The sequence below is a fragment of the Lissotriton helveticus genome, chromosome 1_1, assembly GCF_964261635.1.
Source record: "Lissotriton helveticus chromosome 1_1, aLisHel1.1, whole genome shotgun sequence".
Taxonomy (NCBI): domain Eukaryota; kingdom Metazoa; phylum Chordata; class Amphibia; order Caudata; family Salamandridae; genus Lissotriton; species Lissotriton helveticus.
The window spans coordinates 1,155,025,532-1,155,053,288 of record NC_136057.1 but is presented as its reverse complement, the minus strand read 5'-3'; the positions used below and the strand labels follow the sequence as shown (position 1 = coordinate 1,155,053,288).

At 46.5% G+C, this 27,757-nt stretch overlaps 1 protein-coding gene across 1 annotated transcript in view; it reads left to right on the top strand.

Moving 5' to 3' along the window:
- Positions 1–27,757, top strand: part of SLC26A5 (solute carrier family 26 member 5) — a 395,647-nt gene that overhangs the window by 128,199 nt on the left and 239,691 nt on the right. Inside the window, exons 2-3 of the mRNA XM_078679017.1 lie at positions 1,963–2,166; positions 22,738–22,877. Of these exons, the coding sequence (XP_078535143.1) occupies positions 2,012–2,166; positions 22,738–22,877 (295 nt within the window). The 5' untranslated portion in view covers positions 1,963–2,011. The remainder of the gene's footprint in view (positions 1–1,962; positions 2,167–22,737; positions 22,878–27,757) is intronic.

Sequence of the window (27,757 nt, the reverse complement as noted above, 5' to 3'; positions counted from 1 at the left end):
TGAAGCAAACACTGTTTTATGTTTGGTGCCCAAGGAATTGTGATATCAAATTCTCTTTAATGGCAAAGTTAGATTTTAAGTCACTGTTCTGAAAATGGCGCTTTTAGAAAGTTGGCATTTTATTGTACCAGCCATTTGGTGCCTGCAGCCTGTCCTGCTGCACCAAGAGGACTGCCTTAGCTGGCTGCAGCCTATCATGTTCTCTTCGACGCCTGCCCTGCCTTTCTCTTGAATCCAAGACCACCAGAGTGACTCCAAGGGCTAGTTGGCTAGCTTCAGGGGCAGAAAAGGATCCAACCATCTTGAACCCACACCTGGACCCAGCCTGGGTAAGGTCTGACCCTACAAATGGTGCCCTTCTAGTCCTGGACCCAGTGGTGCTAAAGGTGCCCGGATAGCTCAAACCCAAGACTTACATTTTTTCAGCAAAATAGTACTCTAAGAACCGAGAGGAGACTGGGACATCCTTGCTCGCTATTCCACCCAAGGTGCATTGCCGGTCAGACTGACTTTGCGGCAGCTCTCGCTATGGTCTTCTCCGAAGCAGCATATCCTGGTTTGCGACTCCTCTGCAGAAGGGTGTCCAGCCTCGTGGACCCCTAGTCTGCTTAAGCCTGGAGCCTCGACCCTCCAGGGATTTTCAACTTCCAGAAAAGAGACTAAACCTGTATGTAGAAACCTGCACTGTAAGCTCCCGGGTGACAACGCCTCCTCCTTGGACACCACTAGCTGCCTTGCCCCCTACTAAACTTTACATTCTCAAGAAAATGTTCTTCAACATTTCTTTTAAGTCCAAAGGTAAGTGGAGACCAGGCTCAATCCACCTTGTGTATCCGAGCCGCGCTCTATCGTGGTCGGCCATAACACTTGACTTTGCCTCAGTAATGCAAGACTACATGTCTGCAGTTGGTGCTTTAATCTTTTAGTCACCATATTTTACTAAAAAGTTTTTAAATCCATAACTCTGGTTCTACTGAATGGAGATTTGTCATTTTGGTGTTGAGCAATTTATGAAATTTTACTCTATTTTTCAAAATTGGTGTGGGATTTTTCATTGAATGTGTTTTCATTTTTGTTTGAGTGTTGCATAAGTACTTTACACATTGCCAATAAGTTATGCCTGACTGCTTTGGTGCCAAGTTACCAGAGGGTTAAGCCAGGTCAATTTAATGACGTGTGTGGTCCACCCTGACAAGGACTGTGGCTGTTAATTGAGAAGGGCTCACCACCCTCCTCAACTGACTACATAATTTCTCACGGGTTCACACACTTTTCCACTGATTGGCAGGAGTAAAGTACCCATAGTCCTAATGCCAACAAAAACAAGTTCAGCTATAAACAGCAAAATCTGGTGGGGGGGTCTGAGGGGGTAATACCAATCAAAAGATTGTCATTTTCAACAACCCCTTACCTACTCATTCTGGAAAATGTATTACTTATGTCTTACTTGCGGCTAGATTTGCATTAGCCTTAGTGTGAAAATCACCTGTTATTCCTACTAGCGATCTGTAGTGGAGAAAGGTTTGGACTATTTACGCGGTGGAGAAGCTCACAGCTACCATTCATGATTGACTTTACAAATTTGAGAGAACCTTAATCCCACTTGTTACTTGTTAAACAAAATCGCAGATGCTTGGGGAAAACCTAGCAGCATTGTTAGAACTGGTAAGCTCCTCTCAGGTTTTTGTAATGTTTTCCACTGAAGAGTATTCTAATGAGGCTGTCCCAACGTGATTATGCATGTCTGCATTGGCCGGGTTGTGTACATTTTTCAATCAAATGTGACGTGACTGTTTGCTTACGGTGATATCATTGCTTCTTTTTCACATTTTGACTTTAAATGAACATTGTTACCCTTGTGATGCCTGCCTACTACTGTGTTTGTATTTAAAATCAATAATATAAAATTGTTTTAAAAAAAGTGAAAGAGAAACTAAATCATACGTGACTTTCTCATTCTAGGAGCTTCTTAAATGCACAAGGCTAGATCCTCAAATACCAGAAATGTGCTATGGAGCACCATGAAGAACATCAGGATTGTGCTGATCAAACACACCCGTACTGTGTGAGACGACCTGTATATAACCTGGAAACACTGCAAGAACAGCTGCATGTGAAAGAAAAGCAGGCGACACCGATCACTGAAAGACTAAAGCGCTACTGTCGGTAGGTTGTGCTGTTTTTCCCGTACGAACAGAACATTGATCTCCACAAGTGATAGCCAGAGTCACTCCATCAAAAGAACCTTTAAATAATAACTTCACAGATAAACTTTGAATTCTTGCACACCATAGTTGGCTCTCCTGCTATGTTTTGCTGCTTTAGTTTTACATGCATGTTCAAAGATGGCCACCATGCTGGAGCTCGCCAAAGAAGCTCCGGGCTTGGGATCACTCCTTTGTAAATCTCCCTGTTTACGCCCCCATCCACCCCTCTACTCAACATAACCGCATTAAGCAATTAGTCTGCTACGCTATGATCCGTTTCACACCCATGCAAAGAAGAGACTTCGGCAACAAACCTACCCTGGGGACTGCATCAGACTCGAGAGCGGAGCGGAGCCTCCCGAGTCTGGGATAGAGCTGACAACGTGTTCCGCCGCAACAGCCGCTGGGTGAGTCTCTTTCTGGCCGTGCACCAAACTGAGCTCCCTTTTTTGCAGCGGTGATCTCTGGGCGGGATAGGGGGATCGCCCTACCTCCCCCACGCCGCGACTGAGATCCTTGGGGTGCTGCTGGCGCGAGGATCTGATCCGCCCTGGGGCACTGCTTCTAGCCTCCGCACTGCTGGTGCAGAGTGCCCGGGCCCCTGGGGTACTGGTTTGTGGGCCCTGCTGCCAACGGAGATTCCGAATGTTGCCCAGGCCAGTGGGGCTGGTTAGAGGAGACCGAACCACCTTTGCGGAGTGACTGCCGGCCTCTGCACTGGGGAGCAAATGCCCCTGCCTCAGAAGAGCCCACTGCTAGGATTCTTGAGCGTCGCCCTGTTCATGGAGTCTGAGGGTCTGATACGCTCTGTGGCATGACTTCTTGCCTCCGCACTCAGTGAGCTGAGTGTCTGGGCTCTTGGGGATCTGCTTGTTGAGGCCTTTAAGAGAGCTCCCATTTGCCGTGAAGTGCCAGCTGAACCGGAATGAGCACGTCTGCTGCACTGCACCGGGTCCACCTGCGCATCTCTCCATGGCTCTGAACATGCGGAGTTGAGGAGAACTCCTATTGCAATGCCGCGCTGAACCCCTCATATGCTCTCTTCCACGCTGGGAGCCGCTGGCCTCGTTTAAAAGCTCATTGTTTAATTTGCTCGCTCTGCCCGCCTGCCTCGTTTAAAGGCTCATTGTTTAAATCGTTCGCTCTGCCTGCCCCACACAACCACAGAACTCCTACAGTGAGCCCGCATACCCAGAGAGGACCCCACCTACTCATCTCTATGTGGACATGCAGCCTGGCGGCCGCACACCACACAGTAGCTCCTTGAGCCCTAAGTGAAGGCTCCTTCATCCTGGCAGCCCGTCCTCCTACCGAATTGCAGGAACCACACAGCCTTTCACAAAGGCTCTCTGCCTTGGGCGCTTCACCACCACCCCCTCCCTCAGTGCTGGAACATCGGTGCGTTCACGCCTGGCATCAGAAAAGGGAGATCCCTGTGGCCATTTTGTTACAGGCCATTCCTCATCCAACTTTCCTGCACTCAAAATGGCTGAACCTCTAAAAATAAAAACAACAAAAAGTAAAAGAGGACTACCAAGCAAATGAAAAGTCTAGTGAAGGCACCATTTGATTACAGGCCATTCCTCATCCAACTTTCCTGCACTCAAAATGGCTGAACCTCTCAAAATAAAAAAATAAAAAATAAAAACAACTAAAAGTAAAAGAGGACTACCAAGCAAATGAAAAGTCTAGTGAAGACACCTACAAAGGTGCAGCCATCTTTTAACGGTTCCCAACCTACTGTTAAACTGTTGCGCCCCTCCTAGAACAAGGAATTTCACATAATGTCTGGGCCACATTTAAAACCGGCAGGAAACAACGCATATTCTGTTCAATACCCCCATCCATTTAAAACTGCCTCTAAAACTTTCAAACATAGCCAGCCTTCTCAGATAAAACCACGAAACACTATTCCTTGACCCTTCCTTCAACGCTAAGAAAGGTGTAATAATCAATGACCTCATATTTTTCACAAGAAAAATGGCCAAATGGCGAACTGCCTTTTCCATGCTACTAACCGTCCACGACAAGAAAAATATTCCCTTCAGAACCAGGATTACGACGACACCCGCACAAAGACTTAGAGCCACCCTGAACATAACTTCCTACAAAAATGGCACTGTTCTTATTCAAGCAGCCAATAAGGACATATAACTATTCAACAAATACTTTCCCACACTGAAAACCCACACCAACACTCCACCCTGTGCCCTCCAGGACCTAACCACCCCCTCTACCCCTATCTCTCCTGAATCTCAGCGACCTTCACCCTCTCCTAGAGCCTTCAAAAGCAGCATTAACAACTCACCTCCCTTAATACCTAATCTCCGACCCTCTACACCTCCACTTTATGCCACCACCCCTATCCTCATACCCCTCTCCCCCCTCCTCAACCTTTTCCCAACCGCCGGAGAAATTCACCACGACAAGGCTACTCTAGGGAATCACAAAAAAAAAAAAGCCGTGCATACCCCACTCATTTTCGACTACCTCTCTCCCAGCCACTCAAACCTACCACACTACCATCACAGTCACCGAACCCCCCAGCAATACTACCCCAAACCTTCTCTTCACTCTGGTCCTGCTTCCCCTCTCTTACCAATCTGAACCTACACTCACTCCAAACCCATACTAATCTCACTTCCCGGAACCTCCAAAACAAAATCCTAGAAATCAGAAACATATTACAACATGCAGAAAACTCTCTCTCTAAACTCAATCATCTTCAAAACTTTCTAGCTGCAGCCAACAACGTGATAGACACTATTCCACTGTCTCTGGCTAATCAAATTCTAAGCACACGCAAACACCCCAACTACTTAACAGACTTGGCAATCCAAACTCTACTACTTCTCTATAAAACTCCTACTTGCTCCATCACAAATAAAGAAGAACTCTCTATTATCACAGTCCTCATAAACCCAAACAGAACATCCCAACCGAAGTACAGAACGATAAACCTGAATAACTTTCAAACAATAACCCCAACCTCCAAAAATCTCGATCCTTCTTCAAAGAATGCCTCAAACCAGAACTCTTGCCTCCTACTAAACTGCAGCTCAGCCCAAAAACACGCCTCTGATATCGACAACCTCATTCTAAACCTCAATATGGACATAACCATCCTCACTGAAACCTGGCTCACAGAATCATCCTCGCCATGTCTAGACCTTCTAGTCCCCCATTATACGACATCATAAGACTAGACGGACCTAACAAAAAGGGGGGAGGCATCGCCTGCATATACCTATCTGACATGACTATCTCGAAGTTTCACTCCGAACTCCTGGATTCCTGTGAATACCTAGGGATTTCCCTAAAATCCTCAGATAACCACTTCCACAAACTACATATACTCTACCATCCCCCAGGTAAGAACTCGGTATTCACAAACCAACTTATGGAAATTTTTACAACTAACTCGACCCATCGTTCCAATGACATATTCCTTGGCAACTTCAATCTCCATTGGGAAGACCCCCTTGACAAGCAGGTCAACGCTATCAGGATCTTCCTAGTAGATCATTCACTGATCCAAGCCATCTGAAAGCCCACCCACTCCAAAGGTGCTACACTTGACTGGATCATCTCCCAAAAAAATTATTGAATCTATCTCGATCACCCCTTGTGATTGGTCAGACCAGCCCATTATTACCTTCCAAATTCCCTCCACTAGAAAGAAAACTTACTCACAGCAACTCAAGACTAAACACTGGATAAGAGACATGAAAAACCTCAACTGGAACAACATAGCTTCCCACTGTGAAAAAGTTCTCACTCCTCCCAATAACATGTCAGGCGTCAATGACCTCACCTCTTACTACAACTCGATGATGACCAAAGTCTTTGACCAAGTAGCCCCTCCAAAACTCAAAAGAATTCCGGACAAAGACAAAAACCTATGGTTCACCAGAGCCCTGAATAAAGAGATATGTAAACTAAGATTAACTGAACAGATATGGAGACAACATCCATCCCTCCTCCAACTCAAACTACTCAGGAAATATAGAAACTCCTATAACAAAAGTATTCCCCAATCAAAAAAAGACTTATTCATCTCAGAACTAGACAATGCCAAAAATACACTGAAGAAACTTTTTGAAATTCTTTAAAAACAACAATCTAACAAATTGGCCAAAACCGCACTCTTGACCCAGAAAATCACAGCTTAGTAGTGAAGAATTTTCTTCATTCTTCACAGCAAAAAACAACTCCTTCCAACTTGAGCTACAGACGGCAGCAATTAATTCAGCCACCCCAAAAAGCACACAAGCTGAAAATCCTAAACAACCTGATCTACCTTGGCTAAAAATAACTCTCATTGGTCGACATTCAAACCTTACGATCTCAGTGACATCACCAAAATCTTAGCAACTATCAAATCCAATAACCACTTCATATCATCTCCCCTCTCTGGACCAAAATCACAAATGCCTCGGTGGCGCAAGGTCACCCCTGTCCTAAAAAAAACAACGGCAACCACCTGTGACCCTAATCACTTCTGACCTATAACCAACATTCCCATGCTAGCCAAGGTCCTGGAAAAATGTGTTCAGTACCAAATGAACCAACACATCACAGATTTCATACTACTGAACTCGGGTTATAGACCCGGGCACAGCACAGAAACAGTGATTCTGCACATAGTAGACGCTGCCCTCCTCGCCCTTGACCATAATGAAACCTGCCTACTAGTCCTGCTCGACCTCTCTTCAGCCTTTGACACGGTCAATCACGACAAAATTCTAAGAAGACTGGAAAACAGGTTGGGTTTATCTGGCACAGTCCTTCAGTGGTTCAGATCCTTTCTGGAAACCAGAACGCAATCGTTCATGGTGAATAAAAATCTTTCTCCCTCTTCACCCAACCTAGGAGTACCACAAGGCTCAACCCTATCCTCGGTCTATTCAACTTTTATGTCGAACCACTAACCGAACTACTACAACAGGCGAATATCTCCTTCCACATGTACGTGGACGACACTCAACTTTACATCAAGATCACCTCCACCGAAGAGATAAAGATGATGAATCCAGGTCTCAAAAAGACCGTCCACTGGCTAACGACCAACTTCCTCCAAAAAATAGAATTTCTCCTAATCTCCCCCCTTAAAAACTCTCTAGAAATAAAGGAATGTACCAAGATGATCACTGCTCTAAATTGCACGTCGATTTTGGTAGACTCCACCAAATCGCTTGGAGTTACACTGGACAAGAATCTTAACATGCAAACACACATCAACTTGTTGGCTAAAAATGCCCGCTATCTCATAAAAATGAAACCATTCATCAAGAACTGTGACCTCAAAACTGCAGTTCAGGCTTTAGTCATCTCAAGGTTGGAGTACAGATGCATTACCCGCTCGGGGCTTCCTAAAATCTCAACAGGCCCTTTAAAAGCCTGTCTCAACACAGCAGCAAGACTCCTAACAGGATCTAGGCAATTTGACCACATAGCGCCACACCTGAAGGTGCTCAACTGGCTACCAAAATCACCGAAGCACAACTACTGACAAACCTCGCACTCAATCCTCCAACCAACCCCGCCAACCCCGACGACGGATCGCGCACCCTCAGACGATGGATGGATGACTGCCTCAACACCCTAGCCCCGTTGAAAAAACAAACCCTCAAAGACACCAGCAAGTGAGCCAACTGGTTCACCTCGGAACTCCTAGCGTCTAAGCGCACCTGTCGGAAGATGGAGAACATATGGCACAGCGAGAAGTCACCAGGCAGCCGCACTGCCCACAAAGCCACCACCCGCAACCACCTCGAGAACCTCCTACAAAAACCACCTCAACAACAACGCACACAACAGCAAGGAGCTCTTCAACTTCGTTGAAGAACTCTCCAACCCCAGCCCCAACGCCAACGACATCTTGCCGTCGCAAGTCCTGTGCGACTCACTTACCACCTTCTTCCACCGCAAGATCGCCGACATCCACGACAGCTTCAACCCCTGGACGTCCCCAACAGGCCCCAACACGCTGGACCCACCTCACCCCACCGACCACGACCCCCTGACAACCTGGGCCAACGTGAGCATCGAAGACACAATCAAGACTATGGGCACAATCCACTCCGGCTCGCCGTCTGACCCTTTTCCACACCACAGCTTCAACAAAGCTGGCAGCTCCATCGCTCCCCACCTACGCAACATATTCAACCTCTCCTTCGAGACCGCGACCTTCCCTGAGAGCTGGAAGCATACCGAGATCAACGCCCTACTGAAGAAACCCAAGGCGGACCCGAGCGAACTCAAAAACATCCGGCCCATCTCTCTGCTTCTGTTCCCAGCTAAGGTCATCGAGAAGATAGTCAACATCCAGCTCACCCGCTACCTCGAAGACAACAGCATCCTAGACCCCTCCCAGTCAGGATTCCGCAGCAACCACAGCACCGAGACCGCCCTCATCGCTGCCACAGACGACATCAGGATCCTACTGGACAACGGCGAGACGGCGGCCCTCATCCTTCTGGACCTCTGCGCCCCCTTCGACACCGTCTGCCACCGCACACTACTCACTCGACTCCACGACGCAGGGATCCGAGACAAGGCCCTGGACTGGACCTCCTCCTTCCTCTCCGGCAGACCCAGAGAGTCCGCCTCCCCCGTTCCGAGCCGAAGCCTCCGAGATCATCTGCGGCGTCACGCAGGGCTCCTCCCTCAGCCCAACGCTGTTCAACGTCTACATGGTGCCCCTCGCACGCATCGCTCGACATCACGACCGCAACATAATCTCCTATCCTCGACTCAAAACTCACCATGACCAAACAAGTCAACGCTGTCTCCTCCATCTGCTTCAACACCCTCTGTATGCTCCGCAAGATCTACAGATGGATCCCGACAGACACAAGGAAAGCAGTCACCCAGGCCCTAGTCAGCATCAGACTCGACTACGGAAACGCCCTCTACGCCGGTGCCCCGACCAAGCTCCTCAACAGACTGGAAAGAATCCAGAATGCCTCTGCACATCTGATCCTCGACGCCCCGCGCCGCGACCACATCACCACCCACCTCTGGAACTTGAACTAGCTCCCTGTCGACAAAAGAATCTCCTTCATGCTCCTGATCCACGCACAGGGCACTCGACAAGACCGGCCCAGCCTACCTCAACAGTCGATTCTCCTTCTCCTTCTACGCACCCAACAGGAAACTCCACTCCGCAGACCTCTCCCTGGCCACCGTCCCACGCATCCCTAGAGCCACAGCCGGAGGCAGATCCTTCTCCCACCGCGCCGCCACAACCTGGAACACCCTCCCCCTCCTACGACAAACTGAAGACCTTCTAATCTTCCGGAGACAACTCAAGACCTGGCTGTTCGACCAGTAGCAACGGCACCCCCCTCAGCGTCCTGGAACCCTTGCGGGTATGTAATGCGCTCTACAAATTGTATTGTATTGTACCCTACGAAGCTTGAATCCACCTAACGATGGCCTGCATCACTCATAAAGCTCTACACCACAATACCCCCAGTATCTTTCCCAGAAACTTACTTTATCTGGAGGAAACAGACACTCTAGGAGATCCGACAACCTACTCCTGAAACCCCCTTGCTTCAGCAAGAATAAAACTTCAGACAGAGCATTCTCTGGAGCGGCACCAATAATTTGGAACGCCCTACCTCCTAGCATTAGAAAAATCTCTTCTATACCACTATTTAAAAGTGAAGGAAAATCATTCCTGATGAGCAAATTCCTTCCTTAATTACGCATATGCCTCTCTGTATGGGGCACTAGTATCACACCGTCTATTTCACTGACCTGCAAGCCACTGATCCAGTCCACTACTTCAGACTGTTCTACACCCCCAAATGACTCCCTCGCCTCTATGACTTACTTGTACCCGAACTTGTTCCTACTACTCAGAACAAATCATCCAGTTTTATCGCTTCTGCTACCTGCCAAACCTTGTTAACAATATTCTGATACTTTCTCTGCTCTGTTCTTGCAAAATGTTTTATACTTAATCCGCTCTGTTTTGTAAAGTGCTCTGATACTCTACTCTGGGTCTTGTTCGCGCTATAGAAAACTCTAAAAATAAATAAATAAAATACAATTCCTATGGCTAAAGGTTGTGCTGAGCATAACGGGGGTGTAACGTATGATACGACTTGTGTGTTGCACACCTTAGCTTCTTAATTTCAGTGTTTGTGTTTGCTGAACTACAGCTAATTTTGTGGGTTTTTTTCGTTGAATTTAATGAGAATATTTTATTTGGACGAACCCACTGGAAACAAGCATTTGCAATGCAATAGGTCTCGCATTAGGAAAGTTTGAGCTATTGGTCTTGTAAATGACAATTTTTTTATTTATGTGTTGGTTTTGAAAATAGCTAAATTAATAGCTTTGCCATTTTTAGTTATAACTTTCGCAAATGTGACACCTATAACCTGGGGTTGCGCTGAGTGATGCTGTGGTGGTGCTGAGTGGTGCTGTGGTGGTGCTGAGTGATGTTGTGGTGGTGCTGAGTGATGCTGTGGTGGTGCTGAGTGATGCTGTGGTGGTGCTGAGTGATGCTGGAGTGGTGCTGTGGTGGTGCTGAGTGGTGCTGTGGTGGTGCTGAGTGGTGCTGTGGTGGTGCTGAGTGGTGCTGCTGAGTGGTGCTGCTGAGTGGTGCTGTGGTGGTACAGAGTGATAATGTGGTGGGGCTGAGTGATAATGTGGTGGTGCTGAGTGATAATGTGGTGGTGCTGAGTGGTGCTGTGTTGGTGCTGTGGTGGTGCTGAGTGGTGCTGAGTGATAATGTGGTGGTGCTGAGTGATAATGTGGTGGTGCTGAGTGATAATGTGGTGGTGCTGAGTGATAATGTGGTGGTGCTGAGTGGTGCTGTGTTGGTGCTGTGGTGGTGCTGAGTGATAATGTGGTGGTGCTGAGTGATAATGTGGTGGTGCTGAGTGATGCTGGGGTGGTGCAGAGTGATGCTGGGGTGGCTCTAAGTGGTGCTGTGGTGGTGCTGAGTGGTGCTGGGGTGGCACTGAGTGATTCTGTGGTGGCGCTGAGTGATGCTGTGGTGGTGCTGAGTGATGCTGTGGTGGTGCTGAGTGATGCTGTGGTGGTGCTGTGGTGGTGCTGAGTGATGCTGTGGTGGTGCTGAGTGATGCTGTGGTGGTGCTGAGTGATGCTGTGGTGATGCTGAGTGATGCTGGGGTGGCGCTGAGTGGTGCTGTGGTGGCGCTGAATGGTGCTGTAGTGGCGCTGAGTGGTGCTGTGGTGGCGCTGAGTGGTGCTGTGGTGGCGCTGAGTGATGCTGGGGTGGCGCTGAGTGATGCTGGGGTGGAGCTGAGTGGTGCTGAGGTGGCGCTGAGTGGTGCTGTGGTGGTGCAGAGTGGTGCTGTGGTGGCGCTGAGTGGTGCTGTGGTGGTGCCGAGTGGTGCTGTGGTGGCGCTGAGTGGTGCTGTGATGGTGCCGAGTGATGCTGTGGTGGTGCCGAGTGGTGCTGTGGTCGTGCTGAGTGATGCTGGGGTGGCGCTGAGTGATGCTGGGGTGGCGCTGAGTGATGCTGGGGTGGCGCTGAGGTGGTGCTGAGTGATGCTGTGGTGGTGCTGAGTGATGCTGTGGTGATGCTGAGTGGTGCTGTGGTGGTGCTGAGTGATGCTGGGGTGGTGCTGAGTGGTGCTGTGGTGGTGCTGAGTGGTGCTGAGTTATGCTGTGGTGGTGCTGAGTGATAATGTGGTGGTGCTGAGTGGTGCTGTGGTGGTGCTAAGTGGTGCTGTGGTGGTGCTGAGTGGTGCTGTGGTGGTGCTGAGTGATGCTGGGGTGGCGCTGAGTGATGCTCTGGTGGTGCTGTGGTGACACTGAGTGGTGCTGTGGTGGTGCTGAGTGGTGCTGTGGTGGTGCTGAGTGGTGCTGTGGTGGGGCTGAGTGGTGCTGTGGTGGGGCTGAGTGGTGCTGTGGTGGGGCTGAGTGGTGCTGTGGTAGTGCTGAGTGGTGCTGTGGTGGTGCTGAGTGATGCTGTGGTGGCGCTGAGTGATGCTGGGGTGGTGCTGAGTGGTGCTGTGGTGGTGCTGAGTGGTGCTGAGTTATGCTGTGGTGGTGCTGAGTGATAATGTGGTGGTGCTGAGTGGTGCTGTGGTGGTGCCGAGTGGTGCTGTGGTGGTGCCGAGTGGTAATGTGGTGGTGCTGAGTGATGCTGTGGTGGTGCTGAGTGATGCTGGGGTGGTGCTGAGTGATGCTGTGGTGGTGCTGAGGGATGCTGGGGTAGCGCTGAGTGATGCTGGAGTGGCGCTGAGTAATGCTGGGGTACCCAGAGGGGCGCTTCCACTGTCTCCACTTGTATTTACTAAGCGTGGAATGGAACATAAAACATAACAAGGAGACAAGGGGAGACAGAAACAGGCAGGGAGAGAAGAGAAGAGAAACAAGCACAGATGAGTGACACGAGATAAGCAGGAAGAAAAAGTAGAGCAAAAAGTAAGAGTGTGAGAGAAGTGAGAGAGGAATAAAAGGGAGAGGAAACCTGCTTGGGATGGAGAAAGAAATAGGCAGAGTGTAGAGAGACAGGAACAAAGTGAAAGATACCCTGGGTTTGCCTACAACGAGTTTTTGCAGGTAGAGCAAGGAGAGGAGAAGAGGCCAGCAGAAAATGGAGGAACGTGGGAGGTAGGGGGCATGTAGAGGAAGGTATAAGGTAGTAGACAGGCACAGTGAGGGAGAGACAGTGAGGGCCGATATCGGCAGTTCCCAAGGGACAAAGGCAAATAAGAAGAGAAACCGTTGAGATAAAGCCAGTCAGAAAAGAAAAACGGACAGCAAAGGTGACAGGCTTGCGGTGGTGGGGGGGCTAACTAAATATACATAAACGGAATGCATGAAGGAATGGCCACAGACAGGAATGGCGCATGCAAACCTAGAGTGAAAGAAAACCTGGCAAGCAGGGGTGGGAGGGACAGACGGGAAGGTGAGCCACGACAGTCACAGAAAGGGCAGGGACAGACTGGAGGAGAGGCACGAGGGATGCCCAGAAGCGGGTGTGGGGGTCAGATAGGGTGAGAGATTGAGCCAGCAGGGAAGAGAAGAATGGGAAGGGCATGCTTGTGGGAGGGTGAACACTGACAGGCATAGATACGATAGACAGGTATGGAGAGAAGTACGCATAAAGAGTGAGAGAGAGCGTGAGGGAGGGAGGAAGGGTTTGGAGCGAGGCATGTAGTCATACAAGAGCAAAAAGAGACAGGCTTAAAGTTAAAGAGAGGCACACACACATGCGGACGGTGAGGGGTTTACAGACCGGCAGAGCGCGAACAGGCAAAGAACAGACCGAACAGAGGGAAAAAGATACAGGCAGGAGATGTGATGACTGGGCAGCGTGCACGTCTGAGTGTAGGCATGCTGGAGAGGGAGGGGAGGATGATGAGCGAGAAAAAACAGAGCCAGGACGTTACAGAAAGAACAAGTTCATGGGGTGGAAGGGGCGCAATGAAGAATCCGTGCGCAAGGAGGGAGGCAAAATGCGGCAGTAATCATATTCAACAGCGGGGAAAGTAATGTGCAGCAAAAATCACAAACAACAGTGAGACGCAGTAAAAATATTCAGGCCCGAGCATGGGGAAAAAGAAGGCAATATGCAGCAGTAATTACATTCAAAGAGACGGTGTACAATGAATCTATACAAATGTGTGATGACAAGAAATAAAGTTATTTGCAGAAAAAGAACATGTTTAAAGCGAATGGCGGACATAGCATAACACAAGTTTGAACGAACATGGTCATATATTTACAGTTTGTAGTTTTCGTGAGAGTACACATCTCAAGTGAATCGCTGTGGGGAGGGGGAGGAGAAATGCGGGGGAGGAGAAATGCGAGTCACGTTAGAGGGAGCAGAGCGGGAAGAGGGTGGGGAGCAGAGCCTTTGAAGAGCGGAGAAGCAGATTGCCTTCAAGGCAAGTGTGAAGCAGTGGGCGGGGAAGCACAGGAGCAAATGGTAAGGTCGGGTCTGATGCAATTATGGCAAGCGCGCTGGGGAAGCCTGTGGGAGGGAGGCTGAGGCTTTGATGTGGGGAAATGCGCGTGCTTGTGGTCACGTGATTTCACGTGAACTGTTGGAAATCCGCACTCGCAATCCGCCTGGTTTAACTTTCTGGTTTCACCCCAATAGGTCTCTCTGCGAGACCTAAAAAACCAACAAATCACACTGTTGTGATGAGCAATGTTAGGGGACCATTAGGTTTTCTTAAAAGACCCCTCACCCCAACCTAGTTGGTGTCATGCTTCATCATTGGGGTCCCAACCAGATACCCGGTTGTGCTGTATTTGTGTGAAGTAGTGTAAATTAAAAATATCTCTGGGAATCCTTGCCTGATATATTTATTAGTGGTGGCCCAGGATACGGTTAAAAACAAATGGCGCAACTGATGGAGGGATTTCCTCCTAGTTGTCGTATACTGGTCTACATGTTTCAGCCCAGAAAAAACGTATGGGTTGGCTTTCGTCAGGACCGGGTGAATAGTGTGTGAGTGGCAAAAATCACGCCATGTGAATGTGAGTGTCCAGCATACGCGCTAAGGTGTGTGGTAGTGCGAGGTGGTGTTGGTATACTTACGGACACACAATTATAAAAAACCTGTAAGGAAAGACAAGACACATAAAGGAAAAATGCAACATAAAATGCAATCTTTCACGTAGTTCATTAGTGCTACTAATCAAGTCTCAGGTAAGTGGGCACAACAGTGAGGTAATACATAGTCATAGCCGGGTGAGAATGCATGCTGTTTCTACAGATGGTGCACGTATCTCTCATGGTGGGTGTATGGCTGTGACTGCAATGTGGCATGCGGCAAATCCTAACGAGTGTGTCAATGGCACCATATAGTTATGGTAGGACGTGTGGCTTGCTAACGAGATCTATGATAGAACAGGGATTGCGTATGACCCTGTGTGTACCCTTGGTGCACTGCGTCACAAGGAACAGGATGTCCCATATGATCGACCAAAGTGTGGCCACTCATGGTAAAAGTTAGTGCAGCCACTATGAGTGAAATAAAAATAGACAATAGATTGCGTGCAAGTAAACTGTAAAAGGATAAAATGCACATAATTACACTAGACTATCGTGTTAGGCAAAAATTCTGGGCCCGGGAAGGGTCTCATCTGTAGTCACACTCTGATAAGTTGGAGAAAGAGCAAGAGACATCGTGAGCAATAAACAATGCATGGTGTTTAGCTGTAACTCCGGGGAATGAGGGGTAGAGAGGGTCCCTGCGTCTAAACCTTACTTTGTCAAAGTGAAAACCCACAGTAACCTATTGCGGCGCCAACAACGACCTCACTTCTGCATAACGCATTAAAGTTCAACCTGAAAAAATTAAAATGGCACGGAGAGGGGTTGGGCAAAATTACGGACTCAGTAAAAGCACATATAGCCAATCTTGGAACTCATCAGGAAGAGGACCTCGTAATAAGCTGGGAGCAAATGATTCGAGTTCTGCAGCAAAAGTTCCCTGCGAGGGAAGGGAAGCACAGTAACCTCAACATCAAGAAGGAGCCCTGGTTCAATATGGACTTAAGAGCCAAAAAAAGAAAGGTTGCTAAGGAGGTCCGAGCCGTCGCAAGGCAAAAAACTTTGGGGCTAGTGGTAAACAAATCTAATCTGAGGGGAGCTAGGAACATCTACAGGAAGGCTTTGAGGGCCGCAAAGTATTCATACAAAGAATCTATTTGGAACAAACTGCTAATTGCGTGAAAACAACCTAATAGCAGGGTCTTCTGGGGCATCATAAACGAGCTTAACCAAGGGGCAAAAATCCAACAAGAAGCCGGGGTTGGAGCAGAAACTTGGATCAGCCATGTGCAAATCCTATACAGCAATACTGATTCAGGCTGCATTAACGATTCAGGGGCAGTTAAAGCCAACCAAAAGGAGCGACGAAGAAGGACCATTGGAAACCCAACCAGGAAAAACTCCCGAAGGGGTCAACAGACCCAGTTGACTTAATTACTAAAACTGAACTAAGGTCTATAATTTCAAGACTAAAGTCAGAGGGTGCAGCAGGCCCAAACGGGCTACCGAACGCGATATTCAAGCATGACCCGGATCTGTGGGCAGAAATTCTGATGCCACTGTTCAATCGAATATACAATCTCGCTGAGATACCCGCCTCTTGGGAAGGAAGTATTATCCATCCAATTTTTAAGCATGGCGATCATCGCAATCCCGCAAATTTTAGACTGATATCCTTACTAGACGTAGAGGCTAAACTCTACGCCTCTTGCATCCTACGTGAATTACAAGCCTGGATATCAGACACAAAGATTATGCCAAAATATCAAACAGGTTTCAGGCAAGGAATGGGAACAACAACCAACCTAACCTGCCTATCTATCCTAACGGACCAAGCGATGACAAATGGCACACGGTTGTACGCCTGTTTCATAGACATCAAGTCAGCCTTCGACCGGGTAAACAGAGAGCACTTGTGGAGCAAATTAGAGAGTTGGGGGATGCCTTACCAACTCCTAAGAGCCATCAAAGCCCAATATCACCGTACCTGGGTAAGAGTGAAGTTGGGAAACGGAAGCAGTACCACCAGCAGCATCCAAACGCCCCAAGGCTTAAAGCAAGGCTGTGTATTAGCCCCTACCCTTTTTAACCTTTTTCTCTCTGACCTCGCAAGTGCGATCGAATCAGCAGATAACCATCCTCCATTCTTGGCAAACAAGTTATTATTATTTATTATTTAAAATATTTATAGAGCGCGGCTGTCACCTGGCAGGTATCCTGGCGCTGGTAGCTACTCCTGGGGTTTATTGACGGGGGGGGGGGGATGGATTATGGCTGACCTGTTTAGAGGGGTGGAGGAAAGAGCCATGTTTTGATTCGTTTCCTGAAGGGGAGGAGATGAGGGATTTGACGAATGTCGACAGGCAGACTATTCCACAGCTTAGCTGCAGCTACTCTGAAAGATCTTCCCCCCATCCTGGCCTTCTTACATCTGGGCACTCTCGCCAGGCAGGCAGTTGTGGACCTGAGTGTTCTGGTGGGGGTATACCAAGAGAACAGACGTTGAAGAGGTCTGGGTCCTGCACCATATAGTGCCTTAAAGACCAGGCAGAGGGCCTTGAAGGCAATGCGTTGCTTCAAGGGCAACCAGTGCAGCTCGGCCAGTGCAGCAGTGGCCGAGGATCTCCTGGTCCAGCCGAGAGCCAGTTTGGCTGCTGCTGACTGAACTCGTTGGAGTCTGTCCAGTAGAGTCGCAGGAGATTCAAGCAGCAGGCCATTACAGTAGTCGAGGCGACTAAGGATAGTACACCTGACTACTAATGCTCTGGCGGAAGAAGGTAGCAAAGGCAAGACCTTGCGCAGTGAGCGCATAAGGCCAGAGCAGGTAGCGACTGTTCTTGAGACCTGCGTTTCCATGCTCAGTTGGTGATTTAGCATGACGCCCAGGTTGCGAACACTGGTGACAGGTGGCGGGTTGTTAGAGTTTTCCGGGGGCCAGAACTCAGCGGGCAAAGGGCGGGGTATACGACTCGCAGGACAGAACAATACCTCGGTTTTCGAGGCATTGAACTGGAGAGAGTTCTGGTGCAACCAGCTCGCAGTGTCTCTTAGACAATCATGGAAGGCTTGCAAGGGGATGGAATCTTCGCCTTCCCAAGAGAAGAGGAGCTGGGTATCGTCCGCATAGTTTACTGTGGTCATGTTATGTGATTTAATTAACATAACCAGTGGTTTCAAGTAGACATTAAAAAGAATCGGGCTGATAGAGGAACCCTGGGGAACACCGTGCGGGACAGGGGAAAAGACCGATTGGAAAGGGGGAAGGGATACGGCCTGTTTTCTTTCGCTGAGGTAGGAGTGAAACCAGATCAGGGCTGAGCCATCGATCCCTGCCTCTCTCAACCGCTGGAGCAGAATCCCATGGTTAACAGTATCGAATGCGGCAGACAGGTCTAATAAAATCAGGGCCACAGCTTGGCCCCTGTCTGCGCGCATTCGAAGCTCCTCCATAGCAGTGAGCACAGCAGTTTCAGTGCCGTGGGCTGGGCGAAAACCAAATTGGAATTCGTCCAGAATGTGGTGCTGCTCGAGGTGGGTTGAGAGGCATTTACTAACCCAACGTTCAAGCACCTTCACCGGGAAAGGCAGGAGTGATATGGGGCGGAAATTGGACAAACATTCTGGGTTTAGCGTGGGTTTCTTTAGTAGCGGGGTGATAAGCGCTTGCTTCCAAGGGCGAGGGACGATGCCGCAGCTAAGGGATTGATTACAGATCATCCGGAGAGTGTGAAATAGTTCGTGCCCACATGCTTTCCAGATTTTCGGCGGTAGAGGATCAAGGGGGGATCCCGAGGTGATGCCCTGTGCAACACTTTCAAACTCTGTTTGAGAAATGAGAGGGAAAACCAGTAGCCTATTCGCAGGAGGGCAGGCTGACCTCAGAGAGTCAGGATTGGTGGGGGTAACTTCGGGAAGGGAGAGATGAGTGTGTAACGAGGGCACTGCCAGATTGTTGATGATAGTCTCAATTTTGTCGGTAAAAAACTGAGCAAGGCTATCACAAAGTGACTGAGATGGGGGAATGGGGTTTTTGACGCAGTCAGGATGTAAGATACTGTCCAGGATCTGGAATATACTTTTTGGACTGTTGGCCGCATTGGCTATAGTGGCGCAGTAGTAATTCGCTTTACTCTCTGCGATGGCGGATTTGTAGTCACAGAGTGACTTTTTCCAGAGGATTTTATTGTTGTTGCAATATCCATGTCTCCACTTTCTCTCAGCCTGTTTGCAGGCTGATTTGAGGGTTTTCAGAGAGTCATTGTACCAGGGGGCAGGTGCTCTACCTTTTGGTTTACAGAGTTTAAGAGGGGCAACAGAGTCCGCGATGGAGGTAATTCTCAGGCTAAGGGATCTATAATTGTCCTCCACCGAGCTGGTGGGGGAAAAACTGTCCTCCACCTTGAAGACTTTGGTGGAAATGCTGAGTTTTTCTAAAGCTTTCCAGTTCCGATAAGAGAATTGTGGTGGCGAGTGATTTTTAGGCTTACTTATTGTGACATTATTGATATAAAGTTTGATGAGCGAGTGGTCTGTCCAGCTCATAGGTAGAATGTCACCTACTTGAGTTAGACCCGGGCTCGAGAAGATAAGATCGAGTCGGTTGCCTGCAGAGTGAGTGGGATCCTTTATCAGTTGGTGAAGCCCCACACTATCACAGGACCGCAGAAGGTTGTCTAGGCCTGTGTCTAGGCTGCCGTTTGGCCAGAGATTAAAATCTCCTAGGAGTATAAGTTTATGTACAACTCAATACATTACTTACAATATGCTGACGATATTGTACTATTGAGCAAGACACCAATTGGCTTACAAAGAGCTATTAATAAATTAACTCTGTACCTACAACGGGAAGGCCTAGCACTTAACAAAGAGAAAACCAAAGTGGTCCGCCTAGTTGACCGGCAAAACCTAAAGTACAAATGGATGGCCCAAGGGGCACAAGTGAAAGAACAAGAGCATTATAAGTACTTGGGAATTACAATAACAAAAGGAGCAAACTATAAGGACCACAAAATAGCACTCAAAGCGAAAGTCCAATCCTTAATCTTCGCGTATCGCTCTCTAAAAGAAAAAATGGATTGCCCCAACTACAATCACTTATTAAAAACAATGGCAGCACAGATTATGCCCACCCTATCCTATGGTTTAGTCACGTGGTGTGGCAAGGAGGTGGATCTTTTAAATGAATTACAAATTAAAATTTATAAAGCGGTCTTCAATCTTCCTAAATCTGCTTCAGCCGCACAAGTCAGGCTTGAATTTGGACTGCAAAATCAGAAATTCCGGAGCATGAGCGGCTTCGTGAACTTCTGCCACAAACTTAGATCTGCAGATCCGGACTCCCTGGACTGGCCAAGCTGGGAGGAAATTAAAAAACGGGGGGAAACTGAAACCATGAACAATTGGGGAAAGTATCTGACATTCTGCGTGGAAAAGTTAGAGCTAGAAGTCGTTTGGAAATCAGGGACAGATAAAGTAAGTTTAAAAAAATCAGCAAACGTGGCAGCAAAATGGAAATCCTTTTTTGAGGACAAAGAGTTACTGGCAAAACGGCGGCATGCCTGGACCATCCTGAACTGCTTCACAACTCCAAAAATTCACGCATATTTAACATCCCACTTTAGTGGACATCTAAAAAAGTCTTTTACAGCCTATCGGATGGGGATGCATGTCACAAAGGATTTACTACCGTCCTGGAAATCATCACACCAGACGAATCAATGTCGCCTTTGCGGATACAAAACCGAAACACTTGTTCACCTCTTCTGCCTATGTCCGGCCCTGATAAGTCAGAGACGACTCTTATTGAAACCCATCTTCAATGCTCTAAATATTCGATCCTGTAGACACGCAGTCACAAGCTGGCTCGGTGGCTCCAATATAACTTTAGAATGCCGTGGAGTCAAATTCTTGGCAGTAGCAAGAAAACTTTTAGAATCAATAGAACAGGAGGACCATCCAGTTGGTGGGCAAACAGGGCCAGCCTAACCCCAGGACCACACAGGACCCGTCCCAAAACAAAATAAAAGCTGAGAGACAATAATTTTACCAAATTTTAATAAACTTTGTATCGTTATTTTATTATGCGAATTTTGTAACAATTTTAACTAATTATGCAAATAAAACTTTGACTTGACTTGACTATTGCGGTCTCCCGTGGTCCTTGCTGCTGCTTTTGCCCTGCGTGTAGGCGGTTTAAATCAGGAAGTCACGAGCAGGCGTGCGCATCAGAATGCGTTTGATCAAAGAAGACTAGACACCTGTGTTTGCTGATTGCGCATGCGTGGGTGCCATCTTGGGTTAGGGGAGTCTTGGATCTCCGAGTATCAGGATAACGTTACAACAACATGGGTGTCATATTGGAAAGGACAGCAGCTTTTGGCAAGACTATGTTGGCTGTATGTGAAGTCAGTGCAACACAGTAGAGCAACAGGAGAGTGCTTGGTTGTTAAAATATCGGGGCTATGGCAGAGTAGCAAAGGGGATAACGCTGTGTTGAAAAAAACGGAATTGCTGGTCATAAATGAGTGAGCTCTTGTAGGCTAATAGAACAGAGGAGAGGAGCTACCGAAAAAGCGTGGGTCATAATATACTTCAAATATGACCAGGAAAGTAAAGGAAAAGAACGAATGGTCTCAGCATAATGGCAAGTGGTATGCCCGTAGTGAGGCTTAAGATGGTAATGAGTAACCACAGTGCTGGTTAATGTATAAGGATATGGCAGCAGTTGTGCTGCAGGTGGCCTCATGTTGGTAGTCAGTGACAGTTATACAGATTGGAGTGTAAGGATATGACCGCATGTGCGTAGCAAAATGTCTCATGATTGTTTGCGGGGACAATTCCGCAGAATATTGTCATTGAAGCCAGTCAGATGGCTGGACAGGCGGTAAATCCATCTTTGCTATTTCTCCAAGAGGCGGCTCTGTATATTGGCAATTTTTGGTTCTAATGTTTCTATCACAACCCATTGCATGTTGTTAGTGGTGTGATTTGCCTCTAGGAAATGGTTGGTCATCCGTGTGGTGTTCTTCTTACATCTGATGGTACTGTGAAGCTCACAGATGCGGGTTTTTATTTTGCGACTGGTCATGCCGATGTATGTAAGGTTACAGGGGCAGACTGTGCGGTAGTTGGCATGTGCAGTGTTGCTGTTTGTATGTTGTTTGATATGCCATGTCTTGCCGGGTTCCAACGTTAATGTAGGTGGGCCCGGAGTTGTGAAGAGCCTTGTAGGGTGACTCAGGAGGCTGAATCATTTATGTGATCACTAGTTATCCTGAAAACATTGGACACCCCTTATATGGTTACACATTGGTTCAAATTTTCACTGGTACTGTAGCGTATAAAGAAGACAGAAGGAATCAGTTTCTAGTTACTATAGCCCGATGCTGAAATGCTGATATCCATTTTTCATATTATAACACACCAATAAAATGTAAGTTGTGTTCATATTTAATCTATCAGGTTGTATTCAATGATTTGGTGCGTCCTCCAAAATATCTAAATTTCTTTGCTAGAAAATGTAGCTGCAAGGGCATTCCATGGGAAATATAAATGAAAGAAGAGTTAAACACAACTACACTTTAGTATCACATTTTCTCTTGGCAGAAATGTATGCCTGTATCATTTGACTCTGCACAAATAATTATCAGTTTCACTACTCCGTGGATATCTAGAGGTTGCGCCAAACAACATACCAAAAATCCAATATTTACTCCAAACCTATGAGCTACCTTACAGGGTAATCTTGCGGCTTTGTTCCCAGGCGTTTTCTGAAACTAAAAGATGCTTTCGTATGGAGCACTACATCAAAAACCTTTTCTGTTTTTTGTTTTTTTAATCGAGACAGAAAGATGTCATTAAATATGCACAATGTTTGTAGCTTCATCTGCGTCATAGTTTCTCAAATTCTAAATAGATGTAAACATTTGGTAGTTACATTCCGAGGATTTACAGGAACCTTGCAAATTAACGCAAAGGGTGTTTTTCCTTCAATTTGTAACTTATTATCATGTCTTTATGTGTTTCCAGTTGTTCTTCCAAAAAAGCCAAGTCTCATCTCTACAGTTTTTTACCAATTTTAAAATGGCTTCCACGGTATCCTGTGAAGGAGTATATTTTGGGGGACATTGTTTCTGGCCTCAGTACTGGAGTTATGCAACTCCCGCAAGGTTAGTCCCGTGTTTTGATTATATGAAAATTGAACTGAAGATTAAAAAAAAATGATGACTCGCCACAATTTTTACTGACATATTTTTACATTATTCCATTATTTTGAAGCATTTTGTTTTTATTACATTATAAGCACAGGAAAGTATGAACATTTCATATATAGAAATGTGTACACATTTTGGACAATATATTAAATATTCAAATGAAAAGTTATGTTCTCTTTGGTTTACTCGAACCCCAATTACAAATTCACCTTGACAATTCAAAATAAACTTAAACTGTGAATCTTTATAACAATGGTATTTATATCTGAAAAAGTGTGTGTATATGTAACATATATATATTCACTAAAAAAACAACGGTTAAATTGAAGTTATGATTAGCTTTGTTTGTAACACTTAAGTGTATATTTTAATAAACCTCAGAAATTCACTGAAACAATATTAGTTAAATTACATTTATAGTTATGAATTAAAACCGAAAACCACTGAGATTTGCAATTTATGGTTAGGAACGCAAATCATAACTCATACAATAGCCATGAAAACCATAACAAACATATAAAAAGCAATGCTCATTACCTCACCCTTGAAGTAACAGATGCAATTACAAATGTTGTAAATAATCTTAGAGATGAGATTGCATACCACATTACCATAACATTACCATAAACACTATAAAAGAGATAACTATGAATGTACGATTATATAATGGTTTCCGTATGTGTTTTTATTGTATTAGATTGTGCTTTTAGGTGTTCTTTAATGGTATAAATATTGTGAGGTCTTAAGCATTACATTTGTTGTGCAAGTTAAGGTTGCATGGCTCTTGTGCAAGTGTGCCTTTGGTTATGCGCAGCAGGGGTTGGCTGCAGGACTTGACCTTCAGTTTAGCCCTGCGCCCAGTCTGCTGAAGTAGGGCAACCTCGGCTACACACAGCCAAAGGCAATGTGCAGCAAGAGTTGGCTGCTTGGCCTGGCATTCAGCTAGACACTGCCCCCAACCCATAAGCAGGCAGCCAATTCCCCCTGCACTCGGTCTTCCACCTTGCATAGTAGAGGTTGCCCGCAAGGCCTGGCTTCTGGCCAGGCCATACCACAAGTAGTCAATTCCTTTATGCGTCCCCCTCCCCCCCAAACATGAGCCTGAGGATGAGGTTATACCCAGACCCCTCTCCATCTGCTCTTTCATTTTTTGATCCAGGGCATGGGCTCTGATTCCCTTGCATCTTATAATAATTGCCGCAGAGCCAGCCGATCAGAGAACTTTGACTCCTAGACCCAAAAGGGATGACGGGAGAAAAGGTTCCCTCATTCAATCAGATTTGAGTATTGTTAGAATTATGGATTATTGAACCTTCTGTGAATTACTAGTCCATATATCTGTATAATTTAACCCACATTTTTTTAACAACCTTATATTTTTAAAACTGCTGACCAGATTTACACCAACCCAATCAAAGGCACTTCGTTGAGTAAAGTTCTACCTTCATGCATATTCAATCTATTCAGTTGTTTCCTTTGTATCATAGAACAAAGATTCCCACAGGGAATAAAATGAGAAATGTAACTTCTTTGACCCCTTACATTTTTAATGGCAACTACTTTATGGATCTGCAAGAAACTTCCTCTGCCAAACCAAAAGTGGATGAAGTTTTTTTTTCGGGGAAGTCTTGTGCACATATGTTGAATGGAATTCATTGGAAAATTAGACACAGCTACAGCCAAAACAGTTGAACGAAATTACACCAAATTTAGCAGAAAGCAAAATCTGGGTCCAGAAAGCATCATTTTTTTTAATTTGGTGTAAATCCGTTCAGTATTTTTTGAGAAATGAAAGTACAAATGTTTGCATATTTTACACTGCAGAGGATCCGGGGAGTTGAAAGATCTAAATGGAAGATTTGATTGGCTGCCACCACTTCAACAAAGATGTGGTGGCTCCCATTTTTTAAATCGGGGAGCCAGTCCCCTGTCCTAGCAAAAGGTAAGAAAAAACCCCTAAGCCTGCTGGGGTGAAAGGAGAGAAGTTCCAGAGGCAATAGCTGATCCGCGGTCCTGTTAAAAAAGAAAAATCATGGACTCTTACCTTTTTCAAATATAAGCCCCACTGGGCTGGGCCAGGACAGGGCCCAAGGGTTGTCGGTACTTTTTATTATGAAGGGTGAGTGTGTGACCCCCCCTTCTCAAGCTTAATGGAGGCCCTGTGGATCCTATCCCTGGGGCCGATATGTTCATGTAAGTAGGAGGGTGCGATTATCCCCCTCTGTCAAGTCATAGAGAGACCCCGATTTTTTTGAGGATGGTGTCCAGCTCCCCTTCCAAAGCCGTATATTGGCTCCAGGGGGCTTATTCTCTGGGACACCGCTTTGTTCCCTGCATGCACTCTCCCGGGCCGGGAACACATCGTTGTTCCCGCCTGAGCAGGAGCAGAGAAAAAAAGCTGGTCCTGACAGGGCGGGAACATTGGAATGCAGCAGACTCCTGCGAGCACCCACAAAGTGTGCTGGCTGGGGAACCGGCAAGGCTCTTTAGGCTCCCGCCGTAGCACACAACGAGTTGGACAGTTGTGGGTGCCCCTCTCCTAATGGCACCCACTATGGGTGCTGGCTGGAGAGCAGGCAAGGGCCGTGGGGGCCTTGGGGCTACTCCTGCCGCCCTAAACTTAATATAAACTTTTGGTGTCCCAGGTGGGACCAGGACATCCAAAAAATGGAAAAAATTAAAATTATTAAAGGAAAAACAAATGTGTTGCTGACGCCACTCCTTTATTATTCTCTGATCTGTGCAAGGAGTGCCCCATACTGGGCTTTTTGAAATGATAATTGTATATTTTTCTTCCTGTTATTGCCCCTTGGTGGGGCATGGGTACCACCAACCTTTTTTAATGTTGTTGGCTCCAGGGAGCGCAGCAGCCCCCCTGCAGCAGATAAAAAAAATACTGTAATTCTCCTAGGTCATATGACCCCAGGAGAGCGTACCATGTTTTTTTTTAAAGCTATATGCACTTCAGCTGGAGTGTAGGGGACCACTTGTGGATGGTTCTATGGCAGCATTTTGTGCCTGAAAAAGACTCGAAGGCATCTTTAATGTATTTTTTTAAGTAATGTTCTATTGAAAGAAATTGTGACAATTGCTATTATTAAACATTGAATGTGTGAATTTATAAAATATACACTTTGTCATGGTTATTGATGACTATTTGACAAAGCCAGTAGGTCTGCTTTATACCTGTTGATGTGTTGACCCCTTGAAAAAGCCTATAGACCTGCCACTTTTTATATTTTGGTAGTTTGATCCTGTGACTAGGGGTGGGTGTAACTCGTGGAGATTCCGCGGAGTTCAGCAAGCGGGCGGAATCGGCACAATGTGCTGTTCGCGCTGATTTTTAGCACCGGGGGGTTGTGCGCTGCAAAATCTGTGTGAACTGCACCACACAGCTTGCCAGAGGGTGCTGCTTCTTTGCTGCCGCTCGAGTAGATTTTCTACTCAAGCAGCAGCTTTCTCACCATGAGCGTTTGCAAAGGCCCTTGTTGAGAAAATCTCGCAAGAGGACGCCAATTCTCGCTCGCGCTCGGCAACTTACCATTGGTGAGCTGTGCGCGAGAATAAACTCCATGTTATAAGCGTAACACTGAGTGGGCAAACCTCTGCGAACTCCGCCGGCAGAGTGGAATTTATTTCCTACCCCTACCTTTAACAAAGGATGTAGGTGTGCCTTACTTAAAAAGATACCCTTTACATTAATACATGGAGAGTCAGCTGTGCATGGGGATAGAGGTTAGGCGCAGGCCAGGCCCTGTGCCCAGCCCCACGGTGCACAGAGTGACAGACATCTTACTTTAGTTTTAAAAAAACATAGAAATTCCCTGAAAAAAAAGTTAGAAACTGTAATAGCTTACTTTATTTATTTATTTTAACTAGAAATTCACCATAATATATATAACTATAACTTGTGCCCTAAAGAACCTGGTGCTCGGTGTGTCATCTCAATGTCCTCCTTGTATTCTTCCTCCCAGGGGCAACAAGTCGGGCCCCACCTCTGGCAAAAGTTCTCAGAAGAAAGCAGAGCTCAGGATGCTCTACTCAGAAGCGGCCACCATATTCGACTGCTAGGCAACCGTTTCCCCGCCTCTCCCCTCAGAAGCGTGTAGAATTTTGAAGCTGATATCACAGATGTCAAGATGACATGAAATAATGCCTAGGGACACACCTATAGAATTCCAACATATTTAAAATTAAACGGAGTTTCAATTCTGTATTTGTTCTGAAAACCTTTAAAAGACACGCAACCCTAACTTTTCTATACTCGTTTTAAACTGTGGATGCCTGATTTAATCCTGGGTTTCAAGTAAAGCAATACTCTGTGTTGTTTCAGAACGCATTTCTCAACAGCAGACTATTTTTCACGAAGAATCCAAGTGGATTCTTTTGTAGTTTTACATTTTTGTGGCCCTGTTAATGAACCCGCATAAGGGAGTACTATTCCGTGTCTGGGCATGAAGGTCCTAGAACAGGGATCCCAACCTTTTCAGTAATAACAGCTACTTATGTTAAATTAAATCAAACAAGAATACATTGGTAATCACGGCAGTGCAGGGTACCAGCAGTAATGTAAAAAAAGGCGTTGTCAATTTGAAATGCCTCTACATGGGTAATTACATAACAGCCATAACTACAATACTCATTGCACAATATATTAGTAACAATATTAGTAAAAAAGTTGCCCCGACTCTACATGATTTATCACTCAGATATCGGCTTCAAATATGTTTTTGAAATCATGAGTTATGAAAATACACACGTTTTTGTCTTGAATACTCGCGCTTCAATTTTGGTGTGTATATATTAATTCAAACAAAAGGATTTAAGAGATGGGA